At 34.1% G+C, this 14,945-nt stretch overlaps 1 protein-coding gene across 4 annotated transcripts in view; it reads left to right on the top strand.

The window, feature by feature from the left end:
- mino (glycerol-3-phosphate acyltransferase mino) overlaps positions 1-14,945 on the top strand; it is a 78,768-nt gene that overhangs the window by 14,834 nt on the left and 48,989 nt on the right. For 2 of the 4 annotated variants that reach the window (XM_074173203.1, XM_074173197.1), the window contains exon 1: positions 7,124-7,398. The exons of the other annotated variants lie outside the window; for them this stretch is intronic. In XM_074173203.1, coding sequence (XP_074029304.1) covers positions 7,253-7,398 — 146 coding nt within the window. In that variant the 5' untranslated portion in view covers positions 7,124-7,252. Of the gene's footprint in view, positions 1-7,123; positions 7,399-14,945 lie in introns of those variants that run through there. 4 annotated transcript variants of the gene reach the window in all.

Below are 14,945 nucleotides of genomic sequence, written 5' to 3'. Positions count from 1 at the left end.
AATCAACTTCATCGTTTGTAGTTTGTTATTTTATGATTTGAGGTCTTGTTATCGTAGCTTTTTTGCTATACTTCAAGAGAATATGAAATAAATTAATATTGTGTTGTTACTACAATAAACTACAATCAATTTATAACCTATTTCAAAACTTTTTAGTGCATTATTAATTGTATTCCGTAGTTTGAATAATAACAGTAGTGCTTTCTCACTAATTGATGAGACTACCAAAAAATGAACTCTACTACATTCATCAGCATCGTTTGTAGTTGAAAGTTTGCTCTTGATTCACTACAAATGCACTTGAAAAATACTCGATTTTATTTCATTGATGTGTTTAATGGTAACTACAAACATCTAATTTCATCTACAATCAACTTCATCGTTATGATTTGTATTCTTGTTATAGTAGCTTTTTTGCTATAGTTCAAAAGAATATAAGATATAGTAATATTTTGTTGTTACTACAATAAACTATAATCTATTAGAACCTATTTCAGAACTTTTTGGCACATTATTACTCGTCCTTCGTAGTTAGAATAATATCCATAGTGCTTTCTCAGTAACCGATAAGACTACAAAAAAAAAATGAACATTACTACATTTATAAGTATCGTTTGTAGGTAAAGTAGGCTAAAAAAAGTAGAATTTTTTCAAAGCGGGATTCAGCGTGACGGAGCTGGACCAGCTCTACCCAAATTCCAAGAAAAGATACCCTCTCTATAGAATAAATCATAATTGAAGAATTGTTTTAAATATAATGAAAACAAAAATTCAAAGTCGGATAGATCAGATAGTATATAAGTTGACTTGTGGCTCTCGCCCAAAATCGTATATTGGCCTAACAGGAAGAATATTTTACCAAAGAATTAAAAACCATAGGAATAGTTTTGAAAATAGAAAGACCATTTCCACATTTGTAAACCACCTTCTAGCAGAAGGACATGAGTTCAATCATCAATACATTCAGAAGAGAAAAATTTCAAATATCTCATAAACAATTCATTTGTTCATAACAATTTTTTAAATAAATAGAGCTAAAAGTTATGAAAAATATTTTTTATGTAACTTTAAATAATAAGAATACGAATAAATTTGAATATTTAAAAAAAGTTTCCATTGCTTTGTTTGAATTTTTCACTCTTTAATGTCTTTGAGTATTATTAACAAAGTGGAAAATCAAAAATTTTTAATTATTCCAACGGGAATCTTTTTTGAAGGCTTTCAAGAGAAGCTCCAAGAAGTGAACAAAATTTGTGGTTTTCAATTAGTTAATTAACTAAAATATGCCTACTAAAATAATCACGGAAAAAAAATTTTCCATGGGTTTTCGTTTATTCAAGTGTCTAGAAGGTATGTTATTTTTTTTTGTTAATAATGATATTCAATGGGTTAAAATTATTTTTATTGTTCAAAGGTCGCCTTTAAATTAAAATTAAATTAAAAATAATTATAGGTGATAGAGTGGACTTTTTTTAGGAAATTTCCTCCTCTTTAAGGATTTTTTTAAATTTCTGATATCTTTAATATTTTCCGAGATATTTGCAAAAAACCAAACCTTCCCTTTATTTACTGAATTGTTTATAACTTCTGCAACTTCTTTGAGCCCCTTTTAATTTTTTTTAAAAAGTTGCTAGAGGTCATTTCGGTGCCCTTGAACAGAAGTTCAAAAAAAGGATCCTGTGACCCAGACTATGACATTTGCCCGGGTTTTCCGACAACAATAAACCAAGCCAAGTCAATTTGAAACAGGATTATTAAGTTGTTGGAGTCAATTTTCTCTCTTCAATGGCCCGTCTATATTTTGGCGTCACTAAAACGGCCTTGGTCATAATTGTCAGCAAATTTGAAATAAGTTGAAAAAATCGTCACAACATTATTAACATTCAATTCAAATCGATGGAAAGTAAACAAAAGTAAACAAAAGTAAGGTGTCAATGAGCCTGACCCTTTTATGCTTACTAATATAAAATACAATGAAGGAGTCAATGTATTCCGATCTTTCGAATATAAATAAAGCGCATAATTTGTATTTATTATTGGTCAAAAATCACCTAATGACATCATACAGTAATTAGCTTAGAGGCAAAATAATAAAATTTGAAAAAAAATAAACAGCATCACTGGATAGATTACAAAATTCTCTAGGAACGTATGCGACGTATTTCAAGCGGAAATTTATGCTATTGAATTATGTGCAGAGAGATTGGAAGCATCCAACCTCATACACAAGTCAATAAAAATATTCTTGCACAGTTAAGCGGTGTTGGAAGCTCTTGGCTCCCACCGAGCAACGTCCAAATTGGTAGCAAACTGCCAAAAAAGACTCTCCTCGATAGGAAGACTGAACAGAATTGTCTCTGGTCTGGATTCCTGGCAATACTGGCCTGGAGCAATGAAGGTGCTGACTCTCTTGCAAAGGAGGGTGCTGCAAACGGCTTCATTGGATTAGAACCTGTCATTGGCATCGCTTTGGGCTTTGCCAAACAAAGATTGAACACCTGGATGGCAAGAAGATTTATGGACTTCTGGCATAATCAATCTTTCAGGATTGGCTCACTGCAAGACGTTATTCACCCTTCGAAGCTTGATACCAAACAGTTGTTGGACTACAGTAAGGATTAACTAAGATGTCCAACAGGCCTTCTTACAGGTCACTGTCATTTGAATCTTCATATGCAGAAACTCGTTGATACCCTGATTAATCACCTCAACAATAATTAATTCTACACAATACCTTGGTAATATCTTCGACAGGAAGCTAACATGGAACTCTCACCTACAGAGTAGAGCAAAAAGAGCATATGTGGCTTATGAGCAATGTCGTAGGACAGTGGGACGCGCATGGGGTCTTTCACCCCGTGTGGTCACCTGGATATACAGGGTGTAACTGAATAAGTGTAAAACATTTAAGAAGGTGATTCCTCATCGAAAAAAGATATGCTCTTTCATATAAAGAAACTTCATTGGAGCATCCCTTAAAGGGGGTACATAAAATTTGTATAACAATTTTTTTCAGAAGCACTGAAAACGTTACAATATTGAAATTAACCTGACGTTTTGTACTATCAAAAAGATACTTAGTCAGTAATTTATTTGGTTTACCCCATGGTTGTAAGGGGTGGAAAACGCAACCCCTAAAATTGATTTCCAATGTAACTTTTTGTCTTATTATTTGTTTAGCATTTAAAAATTCATATCCGATTGCCTGTTTCATTATAAACAAAAAATGTCTCTTGGGTTTTTCGCCCAAAATAAACCATTTCACAGCAAAAAATTATTTTACGAACAACTACAGAGATACATAGTCATAAATGCGAACTGGATTTTTTGTTATTTTGTAGTTAGTACCTGCATTAAACGATTAAAGGGTAACAAACAAAACTAATTTATTAATAACAAACCACACAACATGTAGAAATCATACTAAATGTTCAATATGTCCACCTTCAGACATGGCATGCGTCTAGACGTCGGCGCATTGAGCCACGTATTCGCTCAAATATTTCTGGGGTCTCTCTGATTACCCTGCACGCATCGATGATGCGTGCATCTTAAGTCCTCTACATTGCGAACAGGAGTACGATGAACCAAATGCTGTAAATGGCCCCAAATAGAGAAATCGAGAGGATTGACATCCGGGGATCGAGCGGGCCAGTTCTGTGGTCCTCCTCGACCTATCCACTGATTTGCATATGTTTCAGTTGAATGCTGACGTGCTACTTGACTAAAATAGGCGGGAGCCCCATCATGCATAAAAAACACATCGCTTCTGACGCCCAAAGGAACTTCCTCCAGCAGTACTGGATGCATTTCTCTTGAAAATTGAACGTATTCCTCACCATTTAATCGAGGAGGTAGAAAATGAAGCCCAATTAAATCATCCCCAATAACTTTGAGCCACACGTTAGGAGACAACTGTTCTTGATGGTTAGTTTCGACAATAGCGTGAGTGTTTTCATCAGGCCATATGTGGTGATTATGAAAATTAATAATAGTGTCCCGAGAAAAACTACATTCGTCTGTGAATTCTATCTTTTTCAGAAAGTCAAAATTTCTTCTAATCATTTCCAGCATCCAATTGCAAAATTCAAGACGGTTCGGAAAGTCTCGCGGTAACAGTGCCTGTACTGGTAAGGGTATAAGAGTTGTTCCTTTAAAATTCAAAATACCGTCATATGATCAACATTTAGCTGGAAAGCAATCTTTCTAGTACTGGTAGTAGGTTGTTCTTCAATCAAATTAAGTACTGCTTCCTCAAGCTGTGGTGTTCGTACTTCTCGATGGCTACCACAATCCTGCGTTCTTTTGTCGAATGAACCATATTCTCGTAATCGTGGATGAAGTCGAGCAAATATTCTATGTGAAGGATGCTGCCGTTGAGGATACATTTCAGCATATCTTCTAGAAGCTTCTAACCCATTCCCCTACGAGAGACCGTAAACGTAATGCATATCAGCCATTTCCTCATTTATGTATGCCATTTTAATAACAATTGAATTATTAAAGTAACAAATTAAGAACAAAACAACAACACACAATTAGTATTAATTCAATTTCGAAAATTCACAAACTGACAGTGTCATATCAATTTAATTGTCACTATCGCTAATAGCGACCTACTAGATAGATTAGTTTCGTATTTTCGCATTTATGACGATGTATCTCTGTAGTTGTTCGTAAAATAATTTTTTGCTGCGAACTGTGTTTATTTTGGGCAAAACACCCTAGAGACTTTTTTATTTAGAATGAAACAGGCTATCGGAAATAAATTTTTAAATGGTAAACAGATAATAAGACAAAAAGTCACATCGGAAATAAATTTTAGGGGTTGCGTTTTCCACCCCTTACAACCATGGGGTAAACCAAATAAATTTCTGGCTAAGTGTCTTTTTGGTAGTACAAAACGTCAGGTTAATTTCAACATTGTAACTTTTTCAATGCTTGTGAAAAAAAGTGTTATACAAATTTTGTGTACCCCCTTTAAGGGATGCTCCAATGAAGTTTCTTTATATGAAAGAGCATATCTTTTTTCGATGAGGAATCACCTCCTTAAATGTTTTACACTTATTTAGTTACACCCTGTATACTGCAATAATAAGACCTATGTTAACGTACGGAGCCATTGCATGGGGACCGAAAGTTCTACAAGCAACGGCCATCCAAAAATGATATTAAATACAGCGACTTGCTTGTTTGAACATCACAGGAGCCATGAGATCAACACCAACCGCGGCAATGGAATTAATCACAGGTCTGACCCCTCTGGACCTGTACGTTAAGGAGATTGCGTTAATGACCATGGTACGATTGCGCACGGCTTGTGTAAACCTCGAAGTAGGAGTGGATCAATTGAGGCTGAGCCTATGGCAAGAAGCGCTTACTGCGCAACCTCAGTTGCAGGCAACCAGTGATGCAACCCAGGTTTGTGTTTAATGAACCCTACGAAATACAAATAAAACAACACAGAGTCAGATGCAGCAAATGCAATACGCATATATACAGACGTGTCAAAAAGAAGTCTCAGGATGTGGAGGGTACTTCAGATCACTAAGCCTAAGGATCAAGTGGGGAATGGGAAAAAATACCAGCGTGGTCCAAACAGAACTGGCTGGTATCTCAATCGCCACAAAAGAAATAACCAGGAAAGGAATTTCTGGCAAAAACATAACAATCTCCACTGACAGCAGACAAGTGCTAGTAGCCTTGAACAGACAACGTGTTACCTCAGGGCTATGACTATAGTGCCACCATGATTTAGCCTCGGTAGATAATAACATTATCCTGAGGTGGGTTAAAAGGCACGACAGGAGTAAAGGTAATCGCATTGCCGACTCGTCAGCCAAGGAAGCGGCTGGACTAAGAATTTTAGGACCCAGTGGCACACCTACGGCCTGATGACTTCGACAATTGCGGAACTAGCCAAATGTTACACCCATGCTCGATCCCTAAAGAGATGGGATGCAATCTTGCCAGGATTACCCTGGGCGATCCTGGGAAGCTGGCGCCGAAGAAATATCTGGCGATGACCAGGAAAAATCTACGCTTAACAGTAGGATTTCTGACTGGCCACTGTCAACTGAGGAAACACCTCCATAATATGGGGCTAGTGGACACACCTCTATGCAGGATGTGTGAACAGGAAGATGAGACTATCAGGCATGTCCTATGCGAGTGCCCGGAGTTATCGTCAATAAGAGAGTGTGTGTTCGGCGAGTCTTGGCCTACACCTGCCGATATAAAGGAGATGTCTCCAAGTGACCTGTCCAGCTTCCTGGAAAGGATAGGATGGGCGATGACCTAGGAGGACAACTCCTCGGGAGGATGTACAATGGGTCACTTGTGGCCTAAGTGCTTTGGGCTTACACTCACCCTCCCTACTCTACAGATACAGATGCAGAGACTCGGAGTGTTGGAAGACAGTGTAAGTCGCCTCTGTTTGGAAAATGATGAAACAGCAAAGCACCCACTTGGTACCTGCCCTGCTGGGGACCGAATCAGGTTTTTAGAGTTCGGCAGAGCCGTACTCTTACCATGTGACCTGAAAGACCACTCACCATACAAACTAATCGGCTTAGTTAAGCAGCAGGGTTTATTTGGTCGAGTGTAAATAGGTGTGAGCAACAATAAACCCTCGCGGGTTGCGATGGAGGGTTGAATAGGTCCACTCACTTTGGACCTAACCTAACCTACTCGACAGAATAAATAGAGATATGGAGCTACAAAAACACACGACATTAAAACGGAGAAAACTTTTGAAACAATCTGATATTTTTTATTGTAGAGCGATTCAAATCCAATGTGAATTCGCACAGGCACCGCTCGTAGAATTTTCCTGTAGTGCTTGTGTTTTATCCTTAAAAAAATATCAATTTACAAGTGCAGGGATAATACAAGTGGTGCATTTACAAGTCAATTAACGCGTTGATGATAATAGTTTTCTTCTCTTCAGCGTTTCATCACGAAGTAGAAAATTCCATGACCGTTATATAAAACAACATTCTTTTCCTTTGATTCTGTTCACGTTGGACCGATTGTTCTTATCGGTATCACTTTAAATATGTTTAATATATTCAAGGTTTATGATATGAACATCGTATCGATCCATCCGTGTCAGCAGAATATCAATTACTTCATTAGTTGCTTGGCCACCATCTGTTGAACAACAAATACCTAACGAAAATCTCAAGTGCCCGGTAAAAATTTTTGGATATTTCCAAAAAAATCACGGGGGTGATTTTTTTTTCAAGCAAAAATGATCGTTTCGCTAGTAGAGGCTAATTTGGCGGCGGTTGTGATTGTGATTATCTTTCTCAAATATGATTTATTGTCGACCCTATACGGATCTGTACAGATTTTTCTTGTGCTACAGCTGACTTACGTTATTCTCATTTTGCAAGGGTAAGTCGATTTTAAGGTAGGGTATATATAAGGTATAAAGTAGGGTATATGTAACAAAAATATATATAATAATATATATATAATAAATAGTTCGTTTATATAGGGAAGTAGGGATTCAAATAACAGGGTGATAATTGAAAATACTTCTGAATACTACTTACTCACACACACACACACACACACACACACATATATATATATATATATATATATATATATATATATATATATATATATATATATATATATATATATATATATATATATATATATAGAGGAGAAGGTAATCGTTGCTGACTAGTTAGGAATGGAACCAACAAATAATGGGGCTAAGCAGCAAATGAAAGAGTACTCGAAATTTTTTCTTTTTTTCTCTTTTTTTTCTTTTTTCTCTCTTTTTTTCCTTCGACATGTGACATTATTCTTCCTTCAAATTAATTTTAAACTGTAACGTATTTCACAAATATTTTATCCAATATTAGACATCCTTTAACCAGTTTTATAAATGTATTGTATCAATGTTCATCCATCATGTTGTGTCCAATATTTTACATAACCATCGTATGAAACATCCTCAAAAAGTTCATCCCTGATGATGGAAACAATTTATTAAATTTCCGAAAGCTTGGACAAACTTTAAAGAGTACTCTTTCATTTGCTGCTTAGCCCCATTATTTGTTGGTTCCATATACAGTGTGTCTCACTTCTCACGGAAACACCCCCGTATCTTCCGTAATATTCGAGATGGAACGATGAAACTCTCAGGACTGATGGAAATGCTCAAAATGCACCTACCACCTGAATGGGGTTGGCCAAAGTGATATACACTGTCCGCCACTCGCGATGGAACACCCCATTTTCAGGTGAAATTATTAATGGCGGCATCTATTATAACTGAAGAAAATTATTCGTAAAACTAATTCTGGTTGCTGAACATCCAAATTCTATCCCAACCAGAAGTAAGAGCTCTCGATTGATGACCAAAATCTGCAAAAAATGGAAAAAATCTATATTCAAAGGTTCACATTTCGACAACTGTACAATTCTGAGCTTTGGCTCATACTCATTGCAACACCGAAACAACTGTTAATTTTTACACACATCTGGCACTCCTCAAACTTTTTCTTTGAGGAGTGCCAGAAGATGACAGTACTACCAACTGTCGAAAGCGCTCGCAGATAATTTATAGAAGATATAAAGCTTCAAATCCTTTTTGTAGAATTTAATATTGAAATACTCAAAATGAAGGAAAATTAGTTGCATCAATCAAAAAGTATATATATATATATATATATATATATATATATATATATATATATATATATATATATATATATATATATATATATATATATATATATATATATATATATATATATATTTATATATATATATGATGTTAAATATGTTGATGTGAGTTAAGTAAATACAATTTCTAGTTACCATTATTTTTGTTATTTTTTTTAATGAAAGTTTTGATTCGGCTAGACTCTTATGTTGAGTTTAAATCCTATAATTCAGTGTATATATAGAGATTTTTCTCAACATATCAGGTGGATTCAGGCAGATGTTCCTGTGAAGAAATTTTGAAAAGAACACAACTGATTTCAGAAAATGTAGAACAATTTTAATAATAAATGTAAAAATATATAAATTACCGAAAGAGAAAATTACTCAATTCTAAAAATGTTCTAAACCTACACCGAACTAATTTAGTGTGAATATCGGAACGCACTCTTTGCCTGTAAAATGTCAGTTGATTATTCAGGGTCACTGTGATTTGTTTGCTAACGAAATTTATGTATTCAAAGTTTGTTTTGATTGTCCTGTTATTTTATTCTTGGACAATTTCTTTTATATATGCATATATTTTATTTGAGTTGAATCGGTAAATACCTGGTTTTTCTCCAATGTTGGTGTGTGGTGTGAGTTTTCTAAACTTCGGGGCTGGATCGTGGAAATTTGACTGGAAATAGGCTTATCGGGTTAGTCCTTCACTATATTTACTTTTAATTAACCGAATACAATACCATTATATTCTATTAGTAACTTTTCTTAATATTTTTCAAATTTCTGGAGACAGAAAATTTTACGTGGCGTTCACCTTCGCCGCCTTGAGAAGAATCCGGTTGTTGACAAAAAAGTTGAAAATATCTTACTTTCCTTAGTTATCACCTCTCAATTTTCATAACTACAAATTTTCAACTTCAATATCAGAAAAACTATCTATTCTATGATTTTCACATTTGTTCTTAAATTTAGATACATCTTTACTTAACAATTTTGTACAGAATTAGTTAACCTCGCTTATGCTAAATATAAATATTCTTCGAATGCATCACTTTATGTCCGTATCTGAAGAAATTATTCACAACAATAATTTTCGAATTTTTCATAATTCCTAATTAATTACAATTATGTCTTTTCCAATTTTTCATAACAGATATCAATTTGATTTCATCTGACATTTATTTCTAACCTATATCGGTTACCTGTTTTTGAAATTAAATGAAATTTGGTGCACAAATCTTGAAATTTAAATTTCCCACTCTTTTGTATTTGTTTCCTGCCAAGTCCGTGAATTTCGATACATGTACAGGGTGTCCTCGCTGTGTGTATTTGAACTTTTCTGTGATGTTGTTGTTCACGTCTCATTGTTTTTTTTGAGTAATTTTATAACATCATATATATATATATATATATATATATATATATATATATATATATATATATATATATATATATATATATATAAATATAGGAATAACGAAGGGAATGAATCGGGTATAGCAGTCAGAGGCAGAAAGATTGTAAAACTCTTTTTTCTGTTCAAGCTTTCGAGACGTTTATTGTCTCTTCATCGGGAACTCTACAATAATTATTGAATAAACAAACGGTTAAGGACACCGTGTTCATACTTACGAAAGTGAGGTTAAAATGAAGTTAACACATAAGTAACAAAGAGGATCCTCATATATGTATGTCAAGATTAAAATTGGTTAAAAACATGTGATATTCATTCAGAATTTTGCAATTATGTGAGATGATTACACGAATAATATGAAATAATGAATTTGAAAATTGAACTCAACAGGTAGTCAGACATGATTGACACGAAACATTAAGTTTGGCAGAATTTCTTGTTCTGACCAATGCATTGCTGCCAATGAGATTTCACAGAACTGTAAAATGATAAATCACAGAGAGTGAAGGTACGGGGTTTCTGTTCTGAAATTATTAAGTATTATCAAATTTGTTTTCTTTGTTTAAGCAAAGGAGATAGGTGTAAATCAGGCTGAGACTTTCAATGTCTGACCTGGAATTAATAGTATTTGAATTTTTAACTATGTGACACATTTCTAAGAAAGTTCTTTTTTGAGTATTATTTTCTGAGTCTAAAATAATACTCAAAAAAGAACTTTCTTAGAAATGTGTCACATAGTTAAAAATTCAAATACTATTAATTCCAGGTCAGACATTGAAAGTCTCAGCCTGATTTACACCTATCTCCTTTGCTTAAACAAAGAAAACAAATTTGATAATACTTAATAATTTCAGAACAGAAACCCCGTACCTTCACTCTCTGTGATTTATCATTTTACAGTTCTGTGAAATCTCATTGGCAGCAATGCATTGGTCAGAACAAGAAATTCTGCCAAACTTAATGTTTCGTGTCAATCATGTCTGACTACCTGTTGAGTTCAATTTTCAAATTCATTATTTCATATTATTCGTGTAATCATCTCACATAATTGCAAAATTCTGAATGAATATCACATGTTTTTAACCAATTTTAATCTTGACATACATATATGAGGATCCTCTTTGTTACTTATGTGTTAACTTCATTTTAACCTCACTTTCGTAAGTATGAACACGTTGTCCATAACCGTTTGTTTATTCAATAATTATTGTAGAGTTCCCGATGAAGAGACAATAAACGCCTCGAAAGCTTGAACAGAAAAAAGAGTTTTACAATCTTTCTGCCTCTGACTGCTATACCCGATTCATTCCCTTCGTTATTCCTTAACTTAGCCAGTCGAGCTAACCTTTCCTTCTATATATATATATATATATATATATATATATATATATATATATATATATATATATATATATATATATATATATATATCAACAAAAATTTCTTTTTTAATCCTTTTCTACCAGTCTTCTTGGGTAATATTAGATCCTTCTTATCAAATTTTAGGAAACTATTTTTACACGCCTGATGCTTTGTTTCCATTTTCCCCAAATCAATTCGATGGGATTGAAAACACAAAAGTAGGGGGAAAGTCTCAGTATGGTGTGTCCATACTTTTTAGCAATACTTTCAAGGGCATACACTTTTTCAAATGTTTTTGTCTGTAAAAATTCAAGTAGATGGTTTTTGATAAAGTAATCTTCAAAATAAAAATTATTATCCATTGAAAAATTTTGTATTTCATCTTTCCTCGAATTTTTATTCGGTACTTTGATGAGCTGTCGCGAATGATAGGAAGCGTTGTCAAGAACTATTACACTATTCGCATTCAAATTTGGAATCAATGTGTTTTCAAACTATTCCTCGAAAATATTAAGCTTCCAGGTTCTTGTGATACTCAACATTGCAGTCCTCAAGTTTTTTTCCACATAATTTCAAAGAATTCGTAACCCATCCTTTACTTCCTCCGCAATGCACAATAATTAGTCGCGATCCTTTGTTTGCAAGCATGTTAGGCGTACACATTCTCGGACCATCAGTCCACCCTTTCGTAACTGTGTCGTGAGTGTCATACCAAGTTTCACCCAAATAGGAAATTTGCCGTTGTTCTTGTCTATATTTAATTATTTGTTCTAAGTATTTGTTACACAATACCAGTTTTCTTCTGCTTTTGCACAACTACTTGTCAAGTAGTTATGCAAAAGCAGACGAATACTGGTTTTTTTTCCAATTCTGAAGAGTTTTATCATAGCAGCTCACGTCATAGCCGGAAGTATTCAATTTCTTCCTTGGTATTTCAGTTGTAGGAATGGCATTGCTTTTGTAACAGTCGTATATTGTTTTTTTCAATGATTTCATTACATGAACATCCAAAGCTTTTGGTAATTCCGTATCATATCGCGTCTTACGCTCGTAAGGTTTGTTTTTGACTGTTTTACGTACCTACAGTTGAGAAAGGAATTTCGATCAAATCTGATGTTGCTTGTAATAGTTTGTTTCCTCGAAACCAAACGTCGCATTGTTCACCATTGCTATTGGAATCACTGCACTGGAAAAAGTCTGCATTGTTATCACACTCGTTATTACTATTAGTACTTGTCCGAGGACGCCACATTTTAAATAAATAACAAAAATTTTAAGTAATTATAACTGCACCAATATCGGATTTCAACACTCAAATCGCGATCAGTTCCTGAACTGAACACGATGGCGCGGCGATAACAATCCCCGCATTCCCGATTTCTATTCGTCACCGTAACATGACTTCAAATTTAATTTTATGACTCTCCAGCCAATCATAAAACTTGGTTAGTAAAAATGATCCAATACGAATCGCCAAGTCTACAGTCCACGTGGATTAGTTTGCTGCCGGTTCATTTCTATGTATCGGTTGTTTTATCTTCTGAGAGTGCCGTCAACTTTAAGATTGCACAATATCGTTTACGAAAACTATACACACAGTGATGAAGACATGTGAATCCGTGTTATTGCAGACATATGAAAATTACCTTTTCATCGCCGTTTTTTCGTACCGCTATATTTTCGGAGGCTGAAATTTTGTATGTAGGTTCGTTTTATGTTGTAGATGAGCAATAACGAAGGATTTTTGAATATTCCAACTGGGATTCCCCCTGGGACATGAAGTGGTCTTCAATGAAGACGCAAGTCAAGTAAAATATTGTTTATTAATAATTTGCCTAGCTATTTCAATGATTCACTTTGAGATTTTGTTCCAACGGGACTCAAATTTTTACAGTATTCAGGATATACCCTGATTTTCGTTAAATTTTTAAATTGATATATAATAGTTGAAAAAATTCCCAAATTCCATTATAAATAATGGAGATGGAGTTTCGGGAGGTGGGACTTTTTTTTGGAAACTTCCTTTCTAAGGACCTTCTTCTTTTAATTCCTTGATGGGGAATGTTTCTCAATTTGGGTTATTACAGCAAATGCAAGTTTGAACAAAATAAAGTTTAGTTTTATTCATGAGTTTTTCAAATTTACTTCGAAAAGGATTCAAATTGATGTTTCAAATGTTGGGTTTTAATTTTCAAAGGGATTTGTTTCTAATTCACATATTGGCAACAGCGCGTATATCAAGTTGAAATAATTTATACGTACCTAGATATTCTACTTTAAAAAAGGAAAATTATCTTTATAAATCAACAATTAAGGCAAAATATAAATGATAGTTCAATACCACCCCCACAAGCCACATAAACAACAGTTGTTTTGTTATTTATTTATATAGAGGAAGACAGGTTAGGTGCACAAAATGTCACATTCACAGAATGTCTCGGAACTTGGAACATAAGTAAACAGAACAGCACGCCTCTGAAATATGTCATCTTTGTTTGTCTCATACCTACCGGTAACAGATTCATTGTCCTTTATTAGCTATAACCGATGTTGCCAAATGGTGGAATTGAAACGAATCTCTTTAAATGTTGAATGCATTATTTCATTCCTCTTTTTTAAGTATTCAAATAATTTTTTTAAGAAATAGGTTAAAATGATAAGTTTAAAATGCGTTGTTTTAGAGCTCTTTTATGAAAACTACTCGATTTTCGTCAGGAGGAACATTCCCCATTCTTTATAGTTTTTGAAATATTTGCAAAAACCTACATACATTTTTTTTACCTATGTCTTAAATTCTTTATAACTTTTGCATCATCTCTATTTTTCATAGTTTTCAGAACCAGACTATGAGGTGCCTGTAAAAACTTGAAATAGCTAAAAACAAAGAAAATAGCTCGTTCAACCTACGAAACGAACTGCCATTGACTTTGACGATCGATCAGTAAATTAGGAGATGATTTAATATTTTCCTACCGTGTTCATGTTTCTTCATGTAGGTCACGGTTTAACATTGGCCTGATAACCGTTGCTTTGGGATATTTCCCTAAATTAAACTTATCATTCTGTTTCAAAGTTCTCTGCACGTATTGCTCATGATTCTTAGATCATCATGTGGGTGATAAAAGTTTTCCTTGCGATTCAATGTCAATCGAAGTAGAGGTTATGATGCATTTACGTGACAAAAATTTGGACGGGTATTCGAAGGATGATTGGGACGCTAATTTTATCTGACATAAGGAAAGTCATCAATAATGACTGCATATTTTGAACTTTGAATATTTATTATGAATACTTGGAATGTTTTTATTCTGTACGATGAGTCAATTTGAATTTTATATCGTCTAAATAGTGTTTTATCAATTGTGCACTCAAGTATTTTTACATTTTCTTTATTGAAGCCAGAAAAAACAATTAATAAATACGTGACGGGTTGCCTCAAGGTTCAGTATTGGTCACCCTACTTTTACGGGGAATCTTACTC

This window comes from Leptinotarsa decemlineata, unplaced genomic scaffold (genome assembly GCF_025532065.1).
Source record: "Leptinotarsa decemlineata unplaced genomic scaffold, Ldec_3_MD MMD2_P_RNA_scaffold_12, whole genome shotgun sequence".
Classification (NCBI taxonomy): domain Eukaryota; kingdom Metazoa; phylum Arthropoda; class Insecta; order Coleoptera; family Chrysomelidae; genus Leptinotarsa; species Leptinotarsa decemlineata.
Note: the sequence above shows the minus strand (reverse complement) of the source record. Positions and strands in the feature narration are given on the sequence as shown.